The sequence below is a fragment of the Marmota monax genome, unplaced genomic scaffold, assembly GCF_021218885.2.
Source record: "Marmota monax isolate L192 unplaced genomic scaffold, Marmota_monax_Labrador192_F-V1.1 WCK01_AAM20220418_F8-fsc00114, whole genome shotgun sequence".
Classification (NCBI taxonomy): domain Eukaryota; kingdom Metazoa; phylum Chordata; class Mammalia; order Rodentia; family Sciuridae; genus Marmota; species Marmota monax.
Window position 1 is genome coordinate 723358 of NW_026694943.1, and position 25580 is coordinate 748937.

General features: G+C 31.2%; 1 protein-coding gene across 6 annotated transcripts in view; it reads left to right on the forward strand.

Moving 5' to 3' along the window:
* Stxbp5 (syntaxin binding protein 5) overlaps window positions 1-25580 on the forward strand; it is a 180444-nt gene that overhangs the window by 118445 nt on the left and 36419 nt on the right. For 2 of the 6 annotated variants that reach the window (XM_046427358.2, XM_058573612.1), the window contains 3 exons: window positions 9166-9231; window positions 13679-13738; window positions 13840-13887. In XM_046427358.2, coding sequence (XP_046283314.1) covers window positions 9166-9231; window positions 13679-13738; window positions 13840-13887 — 174 coding nt within the window. Of the gene's footprint in view, window positions 1-750; window positions 835-9165; window positions 9232-13678; window positions 13739-13839; window positions 13888-25580 lie in introns of all 6 variants that reach the window. The other 4 variants (XM_046427359.2, XM_058573613.1, XM_046427360.2 and 1 more) reach the window with 4 other exon arrangements.

Below are 25580 nucleotides of genomic sequence, written 5' to 3' on the forward strand. Positions count from 1 at the left end.
GATTTAGTACAAGTCCAGATTTGTTTAGAATTCTTTATAGCATTTTTTTGTGCTTTGTAGATTTTTGACACTAATGTCTCATAGAACATATGTATAGTTAACTAGTCAGTATTTCTTGCTTTTTTTAACTTCATAACACACAGTAAATGGCATTCAATATATGGTACACAGGATATACTGTTGAGACTTTCAGCAATAATTGGCCTGTGGGCTTCAGATTATTCTAGGCCTGTCTACAAGACCAGGGATTGAGAAGAATTCTTTTTGAGGCATGTTTACTCATTTGCAGAATACCTCTATGCATTGGAGTACAATTTGAGAAATTCTGGTCTTTACTTCCTAACTCAATCTTGAATTCAAATTCTCCCTGAGCTAGTGGTATAACTCCAGGTAGAACACTTGCCTAGGCTTAATCTCCATCAACATAAAAATTTAAAAATAAAATAATAAATAAAGCTCTCCCTGATTTTTTTTATTTGTTCTCATTACATGATTCAGCTAAAATTGCCAATTTTACTGTGTATAAAAAAGGGGCAGAGGTGAGGGATATAGACTTTCTATCATTTTAGCTTGATGGTTGAATTTCTCTTTTTAAGTTTTGTGTTTTGTTTTTTTTTTTTTATTCCACGTTTCTGAGTGCAATCATTTTGTCATGTAAAATCTTCAGCAGAGATTGCTGTTTAAACCATGCCATTCTAGTATCTCTGTCTCCTTTTTTTTCCCCCTTCCCTTTTTTCTTGCTTCATTAAGGTATGCTGATTGTGACTTCTTGCATGTGCGGTGTTTCTAGCTTATATTCTGAGTCTGTGAAAAAGCTCCGTTCTTCTTTTTTAAGTAAGTTATTTGTCTTGGCATGTCTGTTCTTTGTAAAATCGTTTTTGTTTGTTTTAAATTCATTTATTTTTAAGAGTCTCTTAAAACATTTTTTATCAAAAGCACTGTATTTATTACTTAGTTCACTTCAATAAAATATGAAAACAGCTATTTAAATGCTATGTTTAAATCCAATGGACAAAACAGAGAAAATAATATTAAATGTTACAAGGTTAGAACATTGCCATCACAGAAGTTTTTCTGGAAGATAAAAACTTTAATTTATAAATTATAATTCTTTAATTTATAAATTATAATTCTTTATAAATCTCAGATAAAAATTTTACTAGTCCTAAAATTAATTTCTTTTGTTCTTTAGACCCTATAGTAGTTTAGATAAAATTACTGATAATTAACCCTAAATTGATTTAAGAATAACACTTTCACCCTGCAATTAAATATTGTTAAATTTTACAACATTCTGCTTTATTCTCTAGTAAACTCCATAATATTACTTATTATTTGCTTTATTTCAAATTCAATTTGGTGTTAGGAATAGGAAAACTATTTGAGTTTTTCCTTATTAATTTTAAGACATTTACCCATTTTTATTGTACCCCATTTTATCCATAATTAGGGTTTTTTAATAAAGACTTAAAGAATTATTTCAAAATAAGATTTAAATAACATTATAAGATATTTGTACCCCTAATTCCAAAAGGTTTTTATTTATTTTTCAAATAAAGTTAACTATAGAGTAATTTGTACTAATATTCTTTGCACTGATATTAGAAAAATAACATTCTTATTAAATGTAGCTTAATATTTCTTGAGGTTTAGCCAAAGTGGCATCAAATTGTTTTTCAATCTATTTTTTTTAATTTTGTGATAGTCATTTATTTATTTTTGGCACTGGGATTGAACCCAGGGACACTTTACCACTGAACCCATCCCCAACCCTTATAATTTTTTAAATTTTATTTTAAAACAGAATCTCTTATTATTTGCAGAGGCTGGCCTTTAACTTGCAATCTTCTGGCTCACTCTTCCAGGTAGTTAGGATTACAAGCACCACAGCTACCCTTCAATCTATTTTTAATAGATCTGGTTGAAGACACTTTTTGTTGCTAATATGTACTGCTGTATTTTCATTAGGAATCTAGTGTCAGTGAATTTATTTTATAAGACAAAACATTACTACTTAAGTTTGAATGTGTTATAGCTATAATACAATACAGTTGAACTACTGACTAAAATATCAACTGTGTTTTCATGGTAGAAATTATAAAACAGACATAGGAAAAATTTATATATTTCAGTTACTTATATGTCTGCTAAAATTCTGATTCTACTAAAACTGGAAAATAGGTTTATATTTGTCTTCTTTAATTGCTCACTTTACCATTCAGAAACTGAAGGACACTAGGGAAATTTTCCTTCTGAATATGTTTCTTTAGTCCAAATCAAATCTATTTAATAAGGTGGAAGTGATAGACACTTGGGGAGAAGTGTTTGGTCTTACTCTCTGAAGTCAATTATCTTAGAAACAAAAATCTGTATCTGTATTTTGCAAATAACTTTTTCAAAATCTGTAGGTAGAAGTCTCTAAAACTAAAGGGTTTTTGTTGTTTTGTTTTTGTTAGTTGCAATTATTTTCAAGTCTTCAGTATTTTTAATAAGATAGAATAGGAGAAATAGCTATAGTGCCCAGTACTACTGCTTAAAAATTCTCTCTCTCTCTCTCTCTCTCTCTCTCTCTCTCTCTCTCTCTCTCTCTCTGTGTGTGTGTGTGTGTATGTGTGTGTTTGTATGAGAGAGAGAGAGAATGAAAAAATACACAGTGGTCCCACTTATCTGCCAATGACACATTCCAAAATCCCTGAAGGATACCTCAAACCATGGGTTGTTCATCTGTGATGAAGTTCAATTTAGAAATTAGGCATGGAAAGAGATTATCAATAACTAATACTTAAAGAAATGACTCTAACAATATACTGGATTGTTATGTGTATATGCTTTCGTTCAAAATACCTTATTGTATTTTCTCATCCTTTTTCTTGTGATAATATATACTTAAACACTTTGTGGCTTTTCTTTGGCAAATTGGAATCACTATTCTTGCAAATTATTTGGCCACAAGTATAGTGACACTGAGGTAGCAAATATGATAGCAGAGAGAGCTGTGAAGTGACTGACTAGCAGATAGCATATATATTATTCTGGCATAATGATTCACAAAAATCTGGGCAGGACAGTGTAATATTTCATTATGCTCCTCTAACAGCACCTCTTTTAAAATTTATGAGGTATTTTAGAATTTTTCATGTAATTTTTCAGATTTCAATTGACCACAAGTAACTGATACCCTAGAAAGTGGGTAAAGAGGGACTTCTGTTATGTGTATGTATACATGAAATAAGGGACACATCCAATAATGTATAAAATATTGGACAGATTAGTAAGTTTTGTCTCAAATTATAAGACTGATTTCCAAATAATGGGAAATATAACAAAACATTGTTCAAATAAAAACATGGTGATGGAAAGATTAGAACTATGATTTAGGGATGACTTTAAATGGTGATTAAAAAAAATGAACTGGCCATAATTTTCCTGTGTTCATATATGAATACCTCACCAGTGAATCTCCACATCATGTACAACCCAAGAATGGGATCCTAATTAGAATAAATTATACTCCATGTATATATAATATGTCAAAAAATATATTCTACTGTCATGTATATCTAAAAAGAACAAATAAAATGATAAATAAGAACTGAAGTAAACTTAAAAAAAAAAGGTTGAACTAAATAACTTTGTTTCACAGCTCCCTGCTAAAATAAATTATACTTTTTTGAAAATATGAACACTAACAGAAATTAAAGCCTAATCTACTTTATGTAAGTAAGACAGACTAAGCAATACTAAAAGGATATCAAGGAAAATCATGAATTTGAAATATACCCTCAACTGTGTATATTTTTATAAATCAGTTAATTTGATTTACAAATATATCAGAATGCTAGCATAAGCTGCTATGTAACTGACACCTTGTATACATATTAAAAGTAGAGGTGATCAATAAAAATCAGCAGACATTCACTAAAAGTAAGTTGTAGCAAAATCACTTTTTTTTAAATCTGGTAAATTACATTAATGGCTATGGCAGCTTGTCGACATAATAGTTCCTGAAGTTAAGTATTTGATAAGAAATTCTGTGATACGTTTATGAATCAAACAGGTGGTAAATACCTTGTACACAATTCCAAGACTGATTATACCATGAGTCAGCAAAATACTATCTGCAGGACAAATCTGACACACTGCCTGAGATTTTAAATATAGTTTTATTGGAACAGAGCCATGTTAATTTATGTGTTATCTGTGGCTATTTGGGCTACAGCATTAGAGCTGAGTAGTTTCAATAGAGATTTTAGATTGAAAAGCCTAAACTATTTACTGTCTGCATATTTATAGAAAATGCTTGCCATCGCCCTCAGGTTAAATAATCTACTGGGTCAGTTTGTGGTCTAACATTAACTTTGTTGTGTGTGTGTGTGTGTGTGTGTGTGTGTGTGTCTCAGATAATAAATACATTATGTTGAATAATACTTGATAATTGAATTTTATAAATAGTAAGTCAAGGTTCCTATCTGAACATTTGAAAGAGATGTGCTTACTACTATTTAAAGGGTAACTCTTGAATTTGATGGCAGAATGGATTCAAAAAGTTATTTATAGGTAGAAACAGTAAACTTAAACCAAAGAAATGAAATTTATCAGTAAATAAATATTAAGAACATTGTGTAATATATTAAAATTGATTGTATATGTACAGAACAGAGAAAACTAGCTGAAGGATAAATAGTTGAAGATTTTTTTTTAGTTTAGTTAGGCAAAGCTGAATGTAAATCTGAGTCCTCGTTTTAAGTGTAAGATACTAGAAAAGATACTTCTGAGGCTCTGTGTCCTCAGTTGTAAAATAGAGATGAATCACTGTCTTATAAATTTAATATAATGAAGTGGCATAGATCATGTATCTAATCTTGTGACTGTAACATTGTTCACGCTCAAGTGGTTGTTTTACATCTACTGAATACAACTTAATGTGTGCCAATGTGACAAAACTACTGAATACACTAAAATGAGACTGTAGAATATTTAAAATTAATACTTCGAGTCTTAGTATCTAAGTTTTCATCCCTATGTTAGATACCTTAAACACTCAGTGCTTCAGCTTTTTCTTATGTAAAATGAGGGTAACACTCTCTTCCTTATTGATTTCTGGAAGGGTTAAATGAGTTAAGAACTTAGAAAAGAATCTGCCATGTAGTAAGTGATCAGCCAGTGCTGGATATGAACAGCTAGCTAAGGGGGCTGCTGTACATTTTGAAAACTACTAGTAGGAATGTTTGTTAAAAGCATCCTGTCAGTAACAGAGTAGTTGATTTAAATTATATACTGTGAAATTCTTTTACATGTATTCACTCAATTATTTAATGACATTTGAGTACCTACCATGTACCATGCACCATTATAGAAAATAAAACAAACAAAATCCTCTGTCCTCGAGGAACTCGCATCCTAGTGAAAAATGCAGCAATAAGAAGATAAGTAGTATGTAGTAGGTTACATAATAATGCCAAGGGGAAAATAAATAAAGGAATGGAGATTTGAAATAGATGAGGGTATTAAATTTAAGATGAGTTACTGGGTAACTTTGGAATGAAGATTTAAAATGTACAGCAAATAGAAATTGCTCTGAAGTTGTATATATGTGGAATTCAAAGGACAATGTGGACTTGGTATGTAGAAGTAGAGAGAGTAAGAGTGATGGGAAAGTAGGTGAAGGGGGACAGAAAATAACATCAGAGAAATAAGAGGATATCATACACCATGGGATTGTTTACATAAACTGGCCATATACAGTTGGACTTTGACTTTTATTCTTAGTGAGATAGAAGGCATTGAATGGGGTTTTTAACTGATTTAATGGTCATTGTAATACATTTTATATTTAAATTAAGTCTGAGTTTTATCTGGTTACCTCAGATTAAAAATTCCTTTATTTATTACAATGACCATTAAATACAGCTTCCTAAATGTTTCTTCTTGGATGATTTTAAGAATGATAACCATATCATATGGTACATTTTGTAGTATTTCATATGATTTATATAGTACATATAGTGTATTATTGACAAAAATTTTCTGTATTATTTTTGAATATTAATTCCTAGGTACATTGTAGTCACTACAGAGTATATTATCACTACTGTTTAGATACCTGCTATCTTAAGTGTTCTTTCAAAAAAAAGATTAGATAAGCAAACTATTTTATCAAATATTAAGTGAAATCTATTACATGTTGTGGGAGGCCGGCTAGCATGTGACCCTGTTTATCTCCTCTTCTGATTGGTGTGGCATCCTCCCTCACTCTGTGATCTGGTTGCCTATTTAACCCAGACAGTAGCCCAATCTTTAGGTTCCAGCAACTGTGTCTTCGTGCATGGGCGTGCCTTCCCCATGAGTTGAGCTATGCTCACCTGATCCTTTGTAATATTACCCCTTGCCCTGTTTAGGATAGAATTTTCCATGGAAACACCCTTTGTGTGTCCCCTTCTCTTCCTCTGCACTTGGGTGTGACCTTCCTAGATGTCAGTCACCCTGCTGACAGCAGACATCATGAAGCTAGACTCAGCCCCTTGAAACTTGATCCCTTGCCTCATTTGAATGGTTTCTCCTCAATAAAAAGGGTCAGCTCATGCGGGCTGTCTCTTTCTGCGGACACTTAAGGTCAGAGGAGCCATCACAGGAACTCCAAAGAAAAAGGTATTTCCGTTCTCTCCTGTGGTTATTTCGTGCACCCCAGTTCCCCTGGAGTGACCCCTGAGTGTTTTAGTCGTGAGGATCCTGGCAACATGTATCATTTTAAAACTGTAAGAACTAGGGTTTCCCCCCCCCCCAAAAAAAAATAAAACTATTAGTTTGAAAAGACTGTTTTTAAAAAAGAAAAAAAAAATGTACTACCGATTCATTGATTCTCATTCCAGAACTTGAGTACCTAATGAAAACAAATAATATATAATTCAGACTGGAAAACACTTGTTATAAACCCAATTCAGAACTTGGTATTCTATGAAAATGTTGCCCTAAACATTTTTTTAAGAGACCATAGAGATTATAACCTCACGTCTTTTACCAAAGTAATGTGAAATATACGAGTTATACATATCCATGGGTTGATGTGACACCCAACTTCTGTGGCCTAATGAAGCCCCTTTTCTCTTGCCCAGCTCCTCCAAACTCCTGATATGTTTTCATATATAAGTAATTTTTAAACGATTTGCTGGAATTTTTTTTCATTTCAGTCATGAGACAAGTTCGTACTTCTTTTTTATCTTGTATTTTACCATACCTTTTAGTTCTTATCTTTTTTATTATTATTTTTATTTATATATGACAGTGGAATGCATTACAGTTCTTATTATACATATAGAGCACAATTTTTCATATCTCTGGTTATATACAAAGTATGTTCACACCAATTCGTGTCTTCATACATGTTCTTTGGATAATAATGTCCATCACATTCCACCATCATTTCTAACCCCCTGCCCCCTCTCTTCCCGTCTAACCCCTCTGCCCTATGTAGAGTTTGTCTATTCTTCCCATGCTCCTTCTCCCTACCCCACTATGAATCAGCCTCCTTATATCAAAGAAAACATTTGGCATTTGGTTTTTTGGGTTTGGCTAACTTCACTTAGCATTATCTTCTCTAACTCCATCCATTTACCTGCAAATGCCATGATTTTATTCTCTTTTATTGCCGAGTAATATTCCATTGTGTATTTATTCCACATTTTTGTTATCCATTCATCTATTGAAGGGCATCTAGGTTGGTTCCACAGTTTAGCTATTGTGAATTGTGCTGCTATAATCATCGATGTGGCTGTGTCCCTGTAGTATGCTGTTTTTAATCCTTTGGGTATAGACCAAGGAAGATAGCTGGGTCAAATGGTGGTTCCATATCCAATTTCCAAGAAATCTCCATACTGCTTTCCATATTGGTTGTACCAATTTGCAGTCCCACCAGCAGTGTATGAGTGTACCTTTTTCCACACATCCTCACCAGCACTATTGTTGTCTTCATAATAGCTGCCGTTCTGACTGGAGTAAAATGAAATCTTAAAGTAGTTTTGATTTGCATTTGTCTAATTGCTAGTGATGATGAACATTTTTTCATTTACAATAGCCTCAACAAAAAATACTTGGGAATCCACTTAATGAAAGAGGTGAAGATCTATATAACAAAAATTACAGAACCCTAAAATAAAGAAATCTAAGAGACCTTAGAAGATGGAAAGATCTACCTTGCTCTTGGATAGGCAGATTAATATAATCAAAATGACCATACTTCCAAAAGTACTATACAGATTTAATGCAATTCCGATCAAAATCCCAATCACATTTCTCATAGAAGTAGAAAAAGCAATCATGAAATTCATCTGGAAAACTAAGAGACCTAGAATAGCTAAAGCAAACCTTATCAGGAAGAGTGAAGCAGGCAGCATGAGTATACTCGACCTTAAACTATACTACAGAGCAATAGTAACAAAAATGGTATGGTATTGGTACCAAAATAGACCGGTAGACTAAGGGTACAGAATAGTTCTTGTCTATAGCATAAAATACCTTGCTAAACTTTCTACTAAGAATTTAAGCCATTCTATAAAATAGATGACCTGTAAAGTTTATATATATCTGAAAAGAAAGTATTTTGTTAAAGGTTTTTAAAAGCTGATGTTACAGTTTTTAAGAGATTTTCTCTTCAAGATAAGTAATGTGCAATATTTTTAATATAGCAAATTTAGAGATATATTTTCTTATCATTCAGAAATATTTAAATAAAGTGTTTAAGATATACCTAGTGGAAACCATATTTAGGTTTGAGGGTCCTTACGATGTAAAAATTATCAAACTTATTTGATATGTATATATTCTCCCTTGAGGAATTAAAAAAGAATTATATTATATGCTCCCACATCTCAGATTTTAAAGAAAGCCTTGCATTATGTCTACTGTCCTTTAAGAATATCAGATTATCTCAATTGGAAACTCTGTTTACAAAAAAAAAACTATATTTTTATTTGTTTAATTGAAGGCTATTATATTATTTTGAGATAAGTTATATCAAAATGTTTCTATCTGAAACTTTATAAGCATAGTATCACTACTGATAATCTGTTAATCGTACTACCAAGTTCTTTTCAATAGATAGTGAAATCTATCCTATAAATAGATGACAAACCTACTTATATAAATTTGTGGTGTGATTTCTTTTTTTAGCAGGTCTATGTGATATTAATGAAGGGATTGTAGTCCCAGAGGATCGCTGCAAATCTCCAACTTCTGGTAATTTGTCTTTTTATTGTATTAATAATTATGATTTTATATAAAGTAAGACAATATATCAGTGTATTGTTTTATAGATAAATATTTAAAAATATACCTAAAAGATACTAGTCATGTATTCTAAAAATCATAACTATTCTTTGCATTCTGATTAAGTAAAAAGAAATACAAATACTACCATATAATATCCATAGTTTTTACCTTCTATTATACTTTTAGAGAAAGATAAGATATATATATTTGGTGCCTCTAGGCACTTTTGGCATTATTTTGAAGAACAGAGAATAATCAATGAAAAATTAATAATGTAATATGCTTCTCTGGATTCCTTGAATAATATCCATTTAAATGTAATGAAAAGTGTTGTTGTTTTTGTTGTTGTTGTTGGGTGTGCGTGTTTTGCTTTTTGTTTTTCTTGTTTTTGCAGTGCTGAGGATCAAACCCAAGGTCTTGTACATGCTAGACAAGCACTCTGTCAATTGAGCTACATGCCCATTCCTAAATATTATCAAAGACTTTTGATACTTAAAATTAGTGATGACTGTGAATGATTAGAATAATTGTAAACTAGATTTGATTTTGTTTTTGACCAACGTAACTTCTGAACTATTTACAGTTTTATTAAAGCAGTTCACATTTCTTATCTACAAATGGGTCTTTATGTGACCTTTGTGTATATTAATATTTCTAAGGAACATTATTTTTAGTATATTTTGAGGTCCCTTAAGATTAAAGATATCTTGAATTTGTTATTTTATTTTAGTGTATTGAAACTGCTAATCTTTGATAAAGTTGACTTCTTAATTTTAACTGCTCAGTGATTTAATTATTCTGGGTGGAAATTTTCATTGGTGTTCTACTGGAAAGATTGATCTTAATATAAGTAACTGTTTTCAGACAAGTTTTTATCCTTCTGTAACTGGTTCTATTACATTGGATATAATTGTAAGAATGGGAAATATTGAGAAGGATATCTTACTTTACTCCCCCACATTTCAGTTTAGCTCTTTATTAGATCTAAGACTGTAAAAACTTTATTTCATTTTTATAATTACATTTTCCTGATTTTGCACAAGTTGATCATTTATTTTTTAAAATTAAAATGTGTTCATACATTTTTATTCCTTAAACTGTGTATTTATATTTACTCATTAAACTGATAAAACATATACATCCGTAGGAATCACATTGGTACCCAATATTAAGTCTTAACCTTAGTAGAATAAAGTTAAGATGAATACTATGAAGTGGGTAATTGTTTCTATCTCATAGAGTTTTTTTTTTTAATTTGGAAATTAGAAGTATAATATTTTCATCACTGCTCTTCTTCATTCAACTACATGCAGCATAGTTCTAATTTTCTCACCTTCTCCAAAGCCTGTGTAAATACCATTGTCACAATATTAAAGATATAAATCAAAAGTGGATAATTTGGATATGTAACATATAAATAATGTGTTACATTTAAATATATTAAACAATCATCAAAATTGTGTGGTCAAAATTCAGCTCAAATAAATTAATATTCCTTTTTGTCCTAAGCCACACTTTCAAACAGTAGGTACATCTAGCAGTCTAGAATAACCAAACAAGGAATAATTATAGATTAATGTGTAAGGAAATTTAAGTATATAAATGTAAAAAGTGCATAAAAGTAAAAAGTCTCTAACTTCTCTTTTCCTCTAACCAGAGAAATTCAAACGTGGTTTGGTCCATGTGAAAAGACTATAATTTTAACATGTAGAAATTCATATGACCTTAAATATTTAAATATTGTGTAGTTTGAAATGCAACCTTAAAAAATCATTGATAAGTAATGAATGCTTACCCTTAGATATAGAAGCCTTAATTTATTTATTTTAATCTTTGGTTGTGTTCTAAAATATATAAGAATGGATTATATTCATTCCTACATATAAGGAAAGATTGGTTTTCAAAAAGTTAATCTTTCATCGGCAGTAATTGAGCCTGAAACATGTTTCAGATATCAGTTATAGAATTCTATACAATAGAATAGAAACCAGAATGAGATTCGGCCAAGCCATTTTTTTGACACTATATTTTCCCTTGTTACAGACTATCTCTACTGGCCCATGAGGTCAATCAAAAGAGCTACTAGAATGTCATGGTATTAGAAACATGAAAATTAAGCTGGGCATGGTCAGCAAATTGGGAGGCAAAGGCAAGAGGATCCCAAGTTCAGGGCTAGCCTCAGCAACTTAATGAGATTCTGTCTCTAGAAAAAAATAAATTAAAAGGGCTGGGATGTGGCTCAGTGGTAAAAATTCCCTAGGTTCAATCCCTCATACTGAAAACGGAAAAAAAAACAATACTGAGCTGAAAATTAGAAATTAAATTACCAGTCTCAAATACTTTTCACAGTGAGATAAGATATAAATGAATAAAATAGTTAAATGATGTTTTATAAATTGTTAAAACCAATATTAATTTTAAGGTATTTATAGAAAAGGAAGAAATGTATAAAAGGTTTGTAAGTTAAAATAAGTCTTTCATAAATACTCAGAGAAGGACGAGTATGGTGGAAATGTAGAGTAGCCATAGTGCATTTTATCAAAAACAATGGGTTTACTTAAAATTAAATCATATAAATGAAGAAAGACATTTTTAAGGCTTTTAAATCCCATAATCAGGGTTTGTGATTTTAAGTGTTTAGTTAATCAGTATGAAAACTCTCTTCATAACATCATGAGAAAGTATAAGTAAAAAATATAGTTTACTTTTTCATTTTTAAAAAATAAACAGTGGTCTCTCTGAAATAGAAAATTAATTCTGCTTAAGAAACATATACACCCTGAGCAAATAAAGGTAATGGACTTAATTTGTTCTTTATTTCAAAGAATTCAGATTGTTTCACTTAGCACGTTAGTATTGATAGATTTTTTTTCTTTGAAATGTATTAACCTGTGTGTAGATGTTAACGTGTGCAGGGGAATGTGTGTGTGTGTGTGTGTGTGTGTGTATACATAAATCACATTATCTTTTTTTTTTTTTAATGTTAGGTTATTTTCAACTGAAGGGCCACATGTACCATGATATGAAATGGTGCCTTGAGAAGTTTTTGTGTGCCACAGAAAAAACAAGCTGTAGATATTGTTGTGTGTTTGTATTTAATTATAATAAATTTGTTCAAGTAGGATATAGTGAATACCATTTTGGAACTTTAATAAGCTATCATAGGGTTATGACATTCAGTAGTAGGCATTTTTACTTAAGGAAAAAATTAAATCTGCTTGTCTTATTTATATTTCAAGCCTATGTTGCCTGTTTATGTTTTTAAAAATCAAACATTTTAATTATCATATATAGTTGTTATCCTGCTATTACATGTGAATTATTTGTATCAAATAAAACTAGTATTAATAGTACATTGTTTGTAAATTCATGTTGCTATTTGGTATAAGAGATAAGAGATGACAATATTATTTTAAAATATAAGTAATATACCATGACACTTATACGCTTTAAATATGAATGATATGTATGTGAAAAACAGCTATTCCTATTTCTGTTCCTAACAATGACACTGAGCTCAATGTTACTTGTGGTATTTTTTTATAAGGAATATACGAGGATTTAGAAATGCTATTTACCAAAAATAATGTTTACAACTCTTATAGAAGTCATTGGGTCCTGCCAGTATTAGCAGGTTTACATGGGCAGAGAATGTCAAGGATATTTGCCACCTGGCCAAAGGAGGGAAGTATGTTTTGGAAAAGAGGAATGGCAGATGTCAAATTTTGGCCTAATTCATTACGATTCACAACTTTTACTGGGAATGATTTTAAGCCACAGAAGGATACCTATATATTTACCTTTAATTGTTTTCCATTCATTCAGCAAATATTTACTTAGAGATACCTAATTGAAAAACACTCCATTGATGACAAAGGGGTTGCAAAAGTGAGTCAGATATGGGCCTTGTTTTTAAAACTTCACTTCAGTGAAGGTCTTATGTTTGTAAATTTAAAATATAAGATGTTAAATGATTAATATCATATAAAAATGTGTAGATAAAGAATTATGGGAATTCAGAAAAGGGAAAGTGATTTAAAACTGGGGAAATTGTGAAAATTTTAATTGGTGAGGTATCATTTGAGATGTGCCTATTAAAAAATACGTCTGTAAAAGTGATACTTTCTTTATATATTCTTTAAAATCAAGATTTTTGCCAAATTGTTGTTACTGAATGAAAAATGATTATAGAGTTAATATTTACATATACACGGCCTACCATGAAACATTTTGCACTACTGATTGCTGTAGTGTATTATCAGACTAGTTAACTGTATAAATGTCCTCCTTCTGTGATAATGGACATAAAAGCTTGTTTTAGAGATGGCTAGGTTTTTTCATTTGTGCTTTTCTCTTGTGCAACTCAGTGTTTGTGACTATGTGCCTGTTCCTTCCATTGTCTTTATTTGTGTAGGTTCTTCATCACCACACAATTCAGATGAAGAACAAAAAATGAATAATTTTATAGAAAAGGGTATAGTATCTTTATTTTAAGTCTTTTCTTTTACTTAAGTTTAATTCATTTAGTTTAATTTGAGTAGATTTTGACATTTTATATCAAAATATTATTTTCAGTGAAGACCAAAAGCAGAAAGTTTTCCAAGATGGTAGCCAGTGATATAGGTAGGAAATAGAAATTTCTATTTTGTTTCTAATCCTTGCTATATGCAATGCTAACCCAGCAGCTGAAAATTATCCAATACATTGCATTTTGTATATATTAATTGTTATTCCTATTCAAAATAATAATCTCTTGGGCTGTGTGTCTTCTAAACTCATTTGGGCAATAATTATTTTTAAAAAATCAGTTAAATTGGGGCTACAGTTCTTTCTCTCACAGTGTGAATTATTCTGATAATTTTTATTTTTGCTTTATTTTAAAATAAAGCAGGGTTCAATTTATGCCATAAGTAGCATGATTTTATACTCTTGAGTTAAGTTTTGAAGTAGTTTTTCCTCATGGTTTCATTGGTATTTTGTTCTGCCTTTATAACATCTCCCTCACATTTTCAAGTCCCTAAATTTCAAGGAAATTGTTTCTAAAGATTGACTCTTTTAGCCTATAATCTTAAATGAGAATTTTCTAGTGCCCCTCTACCCTTCCCCCACTACAAGTAAAAGTATTTGTATTACCCCTTTTGATTGTTTTTGTAGATATACTTTGAAATAAATTACTCAGTCTAAAGTTCTCAAAATTTTCAACTGAGGGGAAAAAATATACCATGAAATTTAGGAGGACATAGTAAAATTAGAGGTTTTTGGTCACAAAAATTTTAATGTTTTCTGGAGAGTTTTAAAGTCCTCAAAAACAGTTGTAGAAATAGGTCATAAATTTGATCTTTGATTTTAAATAAAGGTATTATACAATTATTATATATTTTCCCCCACCAAGATCTCTACTAATATTCTTTGGATTTAGTTAAATTAGAGGAATTTCTAGGCAGCTGTAATAGCTTTGCTTTTCCTCAACTGATAATGTTTACTACATGTTTAAATTTTAAAAATTCTTAGAGATAACACCCATGTTATCTGCATGTTATAAATTGAACCCTGTTTAGTCATAGTAACGGTGGCTGACTATTAGCCCTCTGGTCATTTTCTAAATAAGGTGGTTTATTCTTGGGCAAAGGGGAATAAATTATTTACCTCTTCGTACTTTTCATGAATCTGTTGGTAATAGATAATTCACTTTAATTATGTGCTAGCACTGTTGCATAATACCTTTTAACAGATTTCCTTTTTAGGAAATTCTATCTTAAGAATGCATTAGAGGATGTTTTATTATTACATAATGTAAAAATTTAAAAAGGTTTTTCTAGAGACATTTTACTAAATAATTTTTAGAATTAAATTACCTATGGATTTTATCTTACATGAATGGAACTTTGGTGCATAATTGAATTTGTTCAGTTTCTCTGTCTGGTTTTTAGTTCTGGAGGTTATATTTACTTTTTTTTAAGTATATAAACCAGATTCCCATTTTTTCCTGTGTTTTAACTTGGAATATTTGAGTTTTGCCTATTTGAAAGACTTCAGTAACAAATTTGTTACAGCTGAGAACATTAAGGGAAGAATAGTTTTTTGATAGCATTCTTGGTTTCTTTTCACATTATTTGTGAGTTTTCTTTTTATCATGCAGGTTTCTGTAACTATACGTTTTGGGAAACATGTTACCTTATTTCAAAATTAGGTTAGTGAACAGGTATGCTAACAATGCTATATCCCTAATTTTATATAATTTTATTTGTTTTCAGTTGGAATCTTTAAGGTTTTTTTTTAAATCTCATAAGTTGGTATTTAATAGGAAAGCTGATACCTCAAATTTTTCTTTTTTTGAATCAATGCTGTTTCTACTTTTTTGTAATAAGAATTAGCATAAAATATGCTGTTGAAACATGGTTGGGGAAACATTGGAAGAAAATTCATAGCTATTCTGAGGCCCTGTCTCAAGACTGGAATTTTCTTTGTGATACTATGTTGTCAAAAGTACTATGAATGCTTGAACATTCTGAACTCCCTATTTCTCCATCACCCAGTCCCATATTTGCTAAAAAGTACCCTGAACCTCATAAAAGTATCCCCTCTCTCTACCTCAATATGCAAACACTTAACTTATAGTTTTACTATTTAGTAATTATACAATGACTTCATAAAGGAGAGCATAAGAATTAGACCTAAAAATGCCAAATTGAACATTGGTAAAAAGAGCCACCTTGTATGGCTTTGTCCCTTATTTTCAGCTGTTCTTTGAAAGTAACTGTCACTGGTACCAGAGAGAGAGATTTTGTGTGTGGCATTAGTGGTGCAGAATGCCATTACACTTCCATAGTTTAACTCAGGTTGGATATTCAGCTCCTTCTCTTTTCCCACTGCCAGTGGATAGATGAGGAAAATAGTTTTTTGTTTTTGTTTTATGTACCTAGTCATTGTAATTTTTTCTGGCATTGTACCAGCCCTTTTAAAATAATATTTATCATTTAAGCACTCAGTAATTTCAGCGAGCAATTTATTGTTACTTTCTTATTTTACAAACAAAGGAACTAAATATACGTTATGTGTCTATTTGACAGCTGGGAAATGACAAAGCAGAATTTACACCTAAGCAGTCTAACTCCCTAGACTGTCCTCTTCAACAGTCCCTTATAGTACCTGTTAATATAATTTAAGGCTCCAAGAATTCAAAAATAAATCTATTATGTGTTTCATAATTAGATAACCTGGTATGGCCCTGCTCTGTCTACATGGTAAGCTGGAGAAAAGATGGTTCATAGTAAGTTCTTTGCTAGCATCAGATCTTGGATCCACTTCGGTATCCATTACCCATTCATAATATACAATGCTTAGAAGTTTGCCTTCCTCAGAAGACCAAACTTAAGACAGATAACTAGAGAAAACTGTGAAATACCCTAACCCATCTACCCAAGGCCTGGCAATCATAGATTGTTTTCTGATTGATGCTAAATTAGGTGAATGAGTCTGACAATGACTTCCTTTTGCTAGCTTGAGGAGAGCAGCCTATAAAGGGATAATAAATTTAGTCCTTTGAGTTTTATAGCAAAAGCATAGATGATAATATAATTATATCATCAACAAGAAAAGTTACATAGATAGTAATTTATTTTGCCTATTTATACCTTACAATTAATTTTTGTTAGTAAAATCTAAATTACCACTATGGTTAGCGATTTCCATAAATCACTGAAAAAGTAAAACTGCTTATGAATTTTTACCTGTTCTTTTGTATCTTATAAAAAGTGAAAGTGAAATTCTGCAAAGCTTTTTATTTTGTTAATATCAAAATAGTTCTAAATTGTTTACTTTTATTAAAAAAATTAATCAAATTTTTCGTGATGTTGTTATGAATAAAATATGGTCTAGATTTTAGCATCATTTGGTACATTTGAAATACATGATTAATTTTCTGAATATTACTAACTCTATTTTATTATAATTTGTTTCATGTTGAAAGCAGATTTCTAGTTGAATTCCATAGTCTTATAATCTGGCCCATGTTCCTTTTATTACTAATTTTCATGTAGAAGGAATGATTACTGAATCACCTGATTACATGATGCTATGAGGGGGAAAATAATACTAGAAAGTAATAAATAAGGATTCCAAATTATAATGACTTAAGTTTTAAGCCAAAACAAATAGATATAATAGCTCCATTTAATGGGCGCCTCCAAAGTTCTAGACTCTGTACTAGATAATTTTTCATACTTGTTAATACAGGGATGATTATACCCACAAGGCCCCTTTATCTCTCCAATTCTGAGAGCATAATTATTTAGGTAATGATTAATTTCGTAGCAAAAACTAAAGTAATATTTTAAGTCAGTTTAAATGAAGGTATTGTTCCTTAGTCTGAATGTTGTTAGTTCTCTTTACATGAGCCTCTATGATGTTTTTTTTAAATTAAAGTGTTCTAATTCAGCTAACACCTTTTTTTTATTAGTTTACTCTCAATCACTAACTTATTAAATCACAGTTTTAAAGCATTTCTAATCCCTTTAATTTTCAAGAAAGCAAACTGAGTCTGAGAGAAATGAAGTGGCATATCCAAAATAATTTTGATATGTAATTTTGATATTACTTCTGGTAATGACCTACCTACTCAGAACTCCATTGTGAGTACTTTAACTCTTGTTCTATGAGAGCATGTCCCTTCAGTCATATTTCATACTGCATACTCAAGCCTCTGGTTTTTGTTTCTTATATAGTCACTTTTCTGGCACTCTCTTCCTAATTTTTTTTATATTTATAAGTTGAAAAATAAACTCAGAGCGACCCATTTAGAATGTATTGGTACATTAATTACTATTTTAGATTATCCAATTAATTCATCATAAAACTCAGAATAGTGCTGATATTTTAACATTATATTTCCCAGTATTATACCAAAATGTGGCTGCCAAATTTATAGAAATTCACCTTTATATTCAGTCCACAAAATAGCTATTAAAAGAATAGAAGCTCATCGTGAAAGAGAAAATGAATAAAGTGTGCAGTGATACTGTTTTTACAGGTAACTTTAATACTTCTGAATTTGAAAGAAAATTATTACCCTTAATTGGTCAAGAAATACATTTTGTAGGCAGGTCTTTAATAAAAGTATCATACAAATCAAAGTTCCTCTAATGACTCCTTTTTCTTTTTCAGGATGACTAAAATCTGAAGAGTATTGGCATATTTGTATTCAGATTTTAATTATTTCTGAACATATTTTCTGTTAAATTTCTTAATAAATTATGCTCAATTCTTTTTGTTTCATATTATGATATTTACTATGTATGCACTTATCTGTAGATCTATCTTACATGATAAGAATGTACAGTTACCTTTCTACAACTTATTTACTGTTTGCTTTCTAACAAAATTAATGAATTAATATTAGTGATAAAATAAATTTTTATCTGCTATCATTTAGCCAAACTATAAATGTGGCAGTTTATTTTCTGTCATTATTTTGTTACTGTTTTAGGACTACCATTGCAAAATCCCACAGACTGGGTGACTTAAACACCAGAAATTTATTTTCTCACAGTTTGGGGAGCTAGAAGTCCAAGATCAAGGTATCATCAGGCTTGGTTTCTCCTGAGACATTTCTCCTTAACTTATAGTCAGCAGCCTTCTCATTGTATTCTCACGTGGTGCCTGTGCCCCTGGTGTCTGTTATATACCCGGATTTCCTTTCTTAAGGACATTCATCAAATTGGATTAGGGCTCAATTTAGCAATTTTATTTTAACTTGATGACATCTTTACAGACCCAGCCTCTAAATACAGTCACATTCTGAGGGATCAGGAGAGCTTCTACATAAGAATTTGAGGGGGATACAATTCAGCCCTTATACTTGGAATGTTAGTACTTAATATATTAAAGAGTTACATAATATTTTTTATTCTGTAGAACATTCTCTGTGAGGTGTTACAAAGAGATTAAATATGGTATACAGTAGATATTAAATTATAGGAAAGAAATTGACAAAGCTCCAGGAGTACAAGAATGAAAAGTAATGTTAATAGCTTATTTTTTACCAAACAGGTATTGTTACCTCTTTAAATTTTTTTCTCCTTTTCATAAAGTGTATATGTCTTTCAGTATTTCTGAAAAATCATCTTTTTGATTAGCAAACTTCTATTTAATTTGTACTTATTTTTCTTTATTTCATGTATGAAGAAAGGTAGCTTCTTTCCATAGACATAAAGGTGTCAGTGACCATTTTTCTTCATTTATTTATTCATTTATTCCTTGCAGTGTTTATGGAACATACATAAAGTGCTAGGCATGTACATAGGTGCAACGTTTTGCAATGAATTCTATTTCTGAACTCATTGAATTTATCTTCTATTATGGGAAATAGACACTGATATTATTAGTTCTATTATCTATTAAAATAATGTGAGGCAAGTGGTAAGATGACTTCTACCTCTTGATGTCCTTTTCCCACACAACTCCCTTGCCATCCTACAAGCTTATTTTTAGGCCTTTTGATATCCTGATTGTTTAATTGGATACATATGCACCACAGCATTATCCCTTTGAAAAGAATATCATTGGATCTCTGCTTTGGTGAAAAGAGTGATGTTATTTTATTCTAATAAGTAAATATCTCATATCAAAAGTCAGTTTGCTTTTTTGATAGCTTCATCATTCTGTCAAAATAATCTCTCTCTTTTTACCTTTTGTAGTTGTTAAGCTATGTACCATTTTAAAAAGTAGAAGTTTTTCTTTATTTTGAGAAATCTTTAGAAAAATAAAATGTGGACACAATGAATAGAAAAACAAGGAAAATTATGAAATATCTGTTAAATTTCAAAGAAACAATGAGAATCACCACAACTAAGAAAGCTTACAAAGATTTCCCTAATTGCAAAGGACAAGAAGCATCAACTATAATGATACTGTCATTTATAGTATAATCAGTCAAGCAGTCCCCTTGCCTGGGGATTTGCTTCTTTTGGATATTATATATCATACATCTTTCTTTTTTTTATGGGTTGGATATGGTTTCAGTATGTCCCCAAATGGTTCATGTGTTGGAAATTTGGTCCCCAGTGTGGCAGTGTTCAACAGTTTGGGACCTTTAAATGGTAAAAGTAATGCAAAGTAAAAAAGAAATTTCAAAGCATTGTTAGGGATCTCCCTCCAAAGAGACCAAAATGGTTTGTTGGGACCATAGGTAGTTCCCTCAAAATTGGGTTGTTAACAAAAATGTGAGAAGGACCTGTGAATCTCTTGAATCACCATGTGATCATTCTCTCACATCTGCTACAAAGACCCTCACTAGAGGCCAAATCAATGAATCTGCCTCATCTTGGATTTTCAGCTTTCAAAAATGTGAGCTAACTAAACCACTTTACTTTATAAAGTACCCAGGCTCTGGTATTGTATTATTACAACAAAAAAGCTGATGGATGCGGTATTGAAACTTGCATTACAGTCATGATATTGTTTGTGATCAAATATAACTTTATAATTTCTGATGTAAAAATGCAACTCTTTACTCAACCAAACAACTTGATCTTCTCATTCAGGTTTATAAGAAAAGTCAGAGAGTCAAAGTAACAACTGCTTAAACATATCTCTTGACATCAATTTTCTTCTGGTTGAAGAACTTCTTTGCTGTGATTCCCATTGTTTCTATGGATAAAAACTTAGAAAAAGGACTAGTTTATATTTTCCTGTGAAAAAGAATTTCAAAGCAAGGAAGATACTGAGGTTCAGGGGTGAGAGTTGAAGAATATACCGTGGAAGGAAAGAAAAACAGATAACTTGTCTTCTAAGAATTCATTTAAATCTTAAGCATTTAATTTGAAAGTTGCAGTGGAACATGAGCAGTTTCAAAGCATGTACAGAAGTTTCTTGACAAATGAAGTGAAATCAGCTGTCAGGGTAACTGGATTGGCATATGTTCCTGAGCATCATAAAACTGAATGAAGTCTGCAACTTCCTCATCATGACATTATACCCAAGTGTGGGAATGAGCCATGAAGGCTGACCAGAAGAGGATCTATCTTTTATGGATTTGCTATCAGGAAGGTTGACCAAACAGCCTTGAAAATAAGTATATTCCCCAGAAGTCACAAAAATTGAAAGATGCAAACTTTTAGCCTGAAGTTCAATTTAGTCCTTAAGTTTAGAAAAGCTTTTCTACAGAAAACAGCCAAAAACTGATCAAAATATATGAATCTGTCATTTTCAAATATTGAAAAACAGGCATTCTAGAACATTATCCTTAAGAAAAAAAGAGAAGTAAGCACCACAGTCTTCCCAGCTGTCTGGCACAGAACATCTGCTATTGCAGAACAGGGTGCATAGAGCCAAGGTAGAGTTGAAATTTGACCAGCTAAGGAGGCAGATTGGCTATTCTAGGCTACTGTTGTGACTAGAATTTGTAGGGCAGATAAAACAGGAACAGTTCAGATGAGAATTTTTAGAAATCTGTGTACCAGATTCTGGGAAATGTAAATGTGTGTTTGGAAAGTACTGATTTAAGCCAGTGATCTTAAGTCTTCATCATAAGAAGAAAATTAAACTCCAAGTTAGTAAAAGAAATGAAGCTGTTTCTTCAAATATTTATTAGTGGTCATCTGTATCTATACAGAGGCAGATATCAGAAGATTGCTCAGCTGATTCAGATGATTCTTTCTTCTCGTTGGGATGTTGGGTGTTATTTTGTGTGTTCTTCTGCATTGCTAGAATCTTTATAATGAGAATTATTTTTATAAAATCTTTTAAAATCTAGTTTTAATGTTAATAATGCCATGTCTAGCTTACAGCTACTGCCTGGGGTTTTTCACACTAAGTACTTGTGAGATGAAGGAAAAATAAGAACATTCAGTTTAAGTTAAAAAATCACATATGGGTAGGTGATAATACTACAGCAGATCCATTCACAATAAGACTGTGTTAGATACTGCACAGTTCTGCCTGTCAATTAGCAAGCATTTAGTTAAATGCCTTATCACTCAAGGAAAACCTTTACAAACACATTTATAGCAGAAGTTTTAACTCCAGGAATTTAAATTCCCTCCCATTCTGTCTCCCCTTCCTTCATGTCTTCCTTCCTCCTATTTCCTTATCTCCTTCATCCCTCAAGGCATCCATGCAAAATAGGGAAGTTATATTCAGAGGTAGGGAATAATCATTCTGGCTTCATATTTTTCACCTACACTCCTTCATATGTATGTGTATGTGTGTTGTAGAACAAGCTGAACTGATTTATGGTGGGAAAAAGTGTTTATTTTGAAGGGCAAGAGTAGGGATTAAGAGGGAAGCACCATGTATGACTTTGGAGATGATGGTCATGCCCTAAGAATTTGAATTATACAGGTATATACATTGTCAAAACAGTGAACATACTTTAAGATACATAATTTATATAAATTTTACCTCAAAACAAAAATGTTGTCAACAAAAAAAATGTTTAGAAAAATACTGTCAACAAGAATCTTTTTAATGCAAAAGAACGGAGTGCATTTTTTCACCATTAGCATAGACTATCTGAACATAGTGTAAAAGTAGTGTGTATACTGTGAAGTGTTTTTTGCTTGTTTGTTTATTTGTTTGTTTTTTGACCATTAATTCTATCAGAGTCTAGCTAGCTCACAGTCTCAGATAAATGTTTCAGGCTAAGATTAAAAGATTAATGCACTGTACCTTGTGCTTGCCTCAGTGAGTAGTACTTACTATACTCCTTTGAAGTTGTCTCTTCTAATTGACTCAGCCCCTGGTGAGGAAGAAGCATATCCCTACCCTCTGTCACATTGTTTTCCTGGAACAATAAATATTGAATAAGTGAATTAATAATGGGACTGTCTTAGTCCACATCTTGATATAACAAAGATTGTTCTCAACTCATCAAAACAATTCAATTTTTAAATTATTACTTGATAGCTGGAATTAACACAGACTAACAAAGATGAATTCTCTAATGTATTTTTACCATTTCAAGTTCTATATTCAGGGAAATTGCTTAAATTTATATCCAAATAGTAATGTGGCTTAAATTTCTGTCATTTGAGCACTGCTTGAGTTAGTGGCTGGGTTGTGGATCTGTAATTGCAAAGTACTTCAGGAGGAAATAATGAATATGCTACATGATTAAAAGTTGTTTGTGACATTCATAATAAAATATATTCTAAAATTCTCTTAGTGTGGTTTTAACTTCTCAGTATCTAAGTGAAATGTTGAAATGAGAGCACCTATTATTTAAAGATGATTATTTGTATTCAGTATGTTTATACAATAAAGAAATTAAGTATACTGCTAGGCACAATTTTAATCTGTTGGGAGGCATCCATGTAAAGTTTCTAGTAGAAATCCTAACAAAGGTCAAAAGTATATACTTATAAAATTCAATTTTTTTGAATTTTTTTTTTTGGTCAGGAATCTGTCTGGTTAATGAAAACATCAACAGAAACATTTCTAATGGTGAAATATTCACTTAACATATTCTAATATATTTAAAGAGGGATAAACTTGTTACTCATAAATTACCCAGGTTAAATCACTTGGCTATGTTTAGCCATATATCAAATTTAGTTTTTGAAATTTGAAAGGTTGAACTCAGAGTGATACATTTCATTCTGTACTTTTTGTCCTAAAGGTTTTGTTTTGGTTTGGTTTTTTTCCCCCGTTTTTTTGTTATCTTTACTTTGAGCATTACCATAGAATTAAAATGAAGGGATACTAGTTTATTTGCAAGCACAGTAATAGCTTATTTTTATAGTGTTTTGCAGTTTATGAAAAATCCATACTCATTTTATTAATAATATATAATAACTAACATTTATTAAATCATTCTGTGTGCCAGATATTATGTTCAGTTGCTTACATCATGTCATATAATTCTCACACTATCCTCATTTTATAGAAGAGGAAATTCGAGGTTTAGAGAAACAAAGTAATTGGTCTAGTGCTACAGACCTAGTTATTGGTTGAATTGGATTTGAACTCAGCCAGCTGATTCCAAACCCAGTTCTAACTACCACACTTCCACATTTTTATAAGATAGATATTAAAACTTGTACAAGAAATGTTTTTCTTGGCTCACTGTATGTACATTACTGGACTTCTGGAATTTGTCTTGGTTCCTAGCCTGAAGTTGCTTATAGTCTAGGAACTTGGCCTCTCAAACCATAGAAATGCCTCTCAACCCCAAATCCAGAAGTTCAGAATCAGAATGTGCATATCAGGAAGATTCCTAAGTGGTGGATATGCACATTCAACTCTGAAAGGCTCAGAACAGTTTACACAGGTGGCATCATATCATTTGATTCTAAAATCTTTGTGCCAGATTGATTTTCTACTTCAGCTGCCCTACACATTGTATAGATAATAACACTCTATGTATATTGGACCTGTTATATTTGATAGAAACCTCTGAATTCTTTCAGTGTTCAATATTACCTTTTTGAGAACTGTTGTAGGGTGTTTCTCTTTAAAATTATATTGTATATCAAATACAATTTGAAATAACATCAAATATTTTAAATTATATTGTATGTCAAGATGTGAGATTAATTAACCATAGATTTTATTTGGCTATTATAACTTTATATTACATCTTTTCTTAGCTGAAATGTACTAAGTTGTTGAAAATGGCATGACTGATGAATAAGTTTGACCCATTGTTGTTTGTTAAAGGATACTAACTAGATTATGAAATTTAGAAGTAAAAAGGTGATGTCACACCCCACCCCATTCCTTTCCAGTCTGCCTAATGCCGCTTTCCTAACATTGGATTTGTCATTTTTTTAGATGTGGAAGTTATGTACTATGACTGGATTTCTCTTTGTTTACATGGCGCCCTTATGGACTAGCAGGGTCTGTGCTTTAAATATCTCCTAACAGTCCAAAGTTTAACCCAATATGTGCATTCATGTATTAACAAACACATGCTTTTTCAAAATTTCACATAGGGAGCACTATTTTGTTACGCATGCACTACCACTAACATGATAGATATAATGTTGGACAACTCCTAACTTTTAAACTCCTTCCCAGATTAAGATAATAACTGATTTTGAGGATGGAAAGTGAATTCCAGTAAGTTTATGCATTAACTTTTAGTTTTTATCTTACTACATAAAAATACCTGTAGTTTACATTTAATAACATTACTTGGGTTTTTTTTTTGGGGGGGGGGTTTCGCTGAAATATGAATGGAAGTATTTATTTATATCAAGTAATATTGAATCGTATTTTAAGATATAATCAAACTTTGATTTGATTGTCCTATATTCCAGAAATTAACTTAAAAAAAATGAGCTCAATAGCTGTGAAGATGAGGAACTGAAAAGATTTTC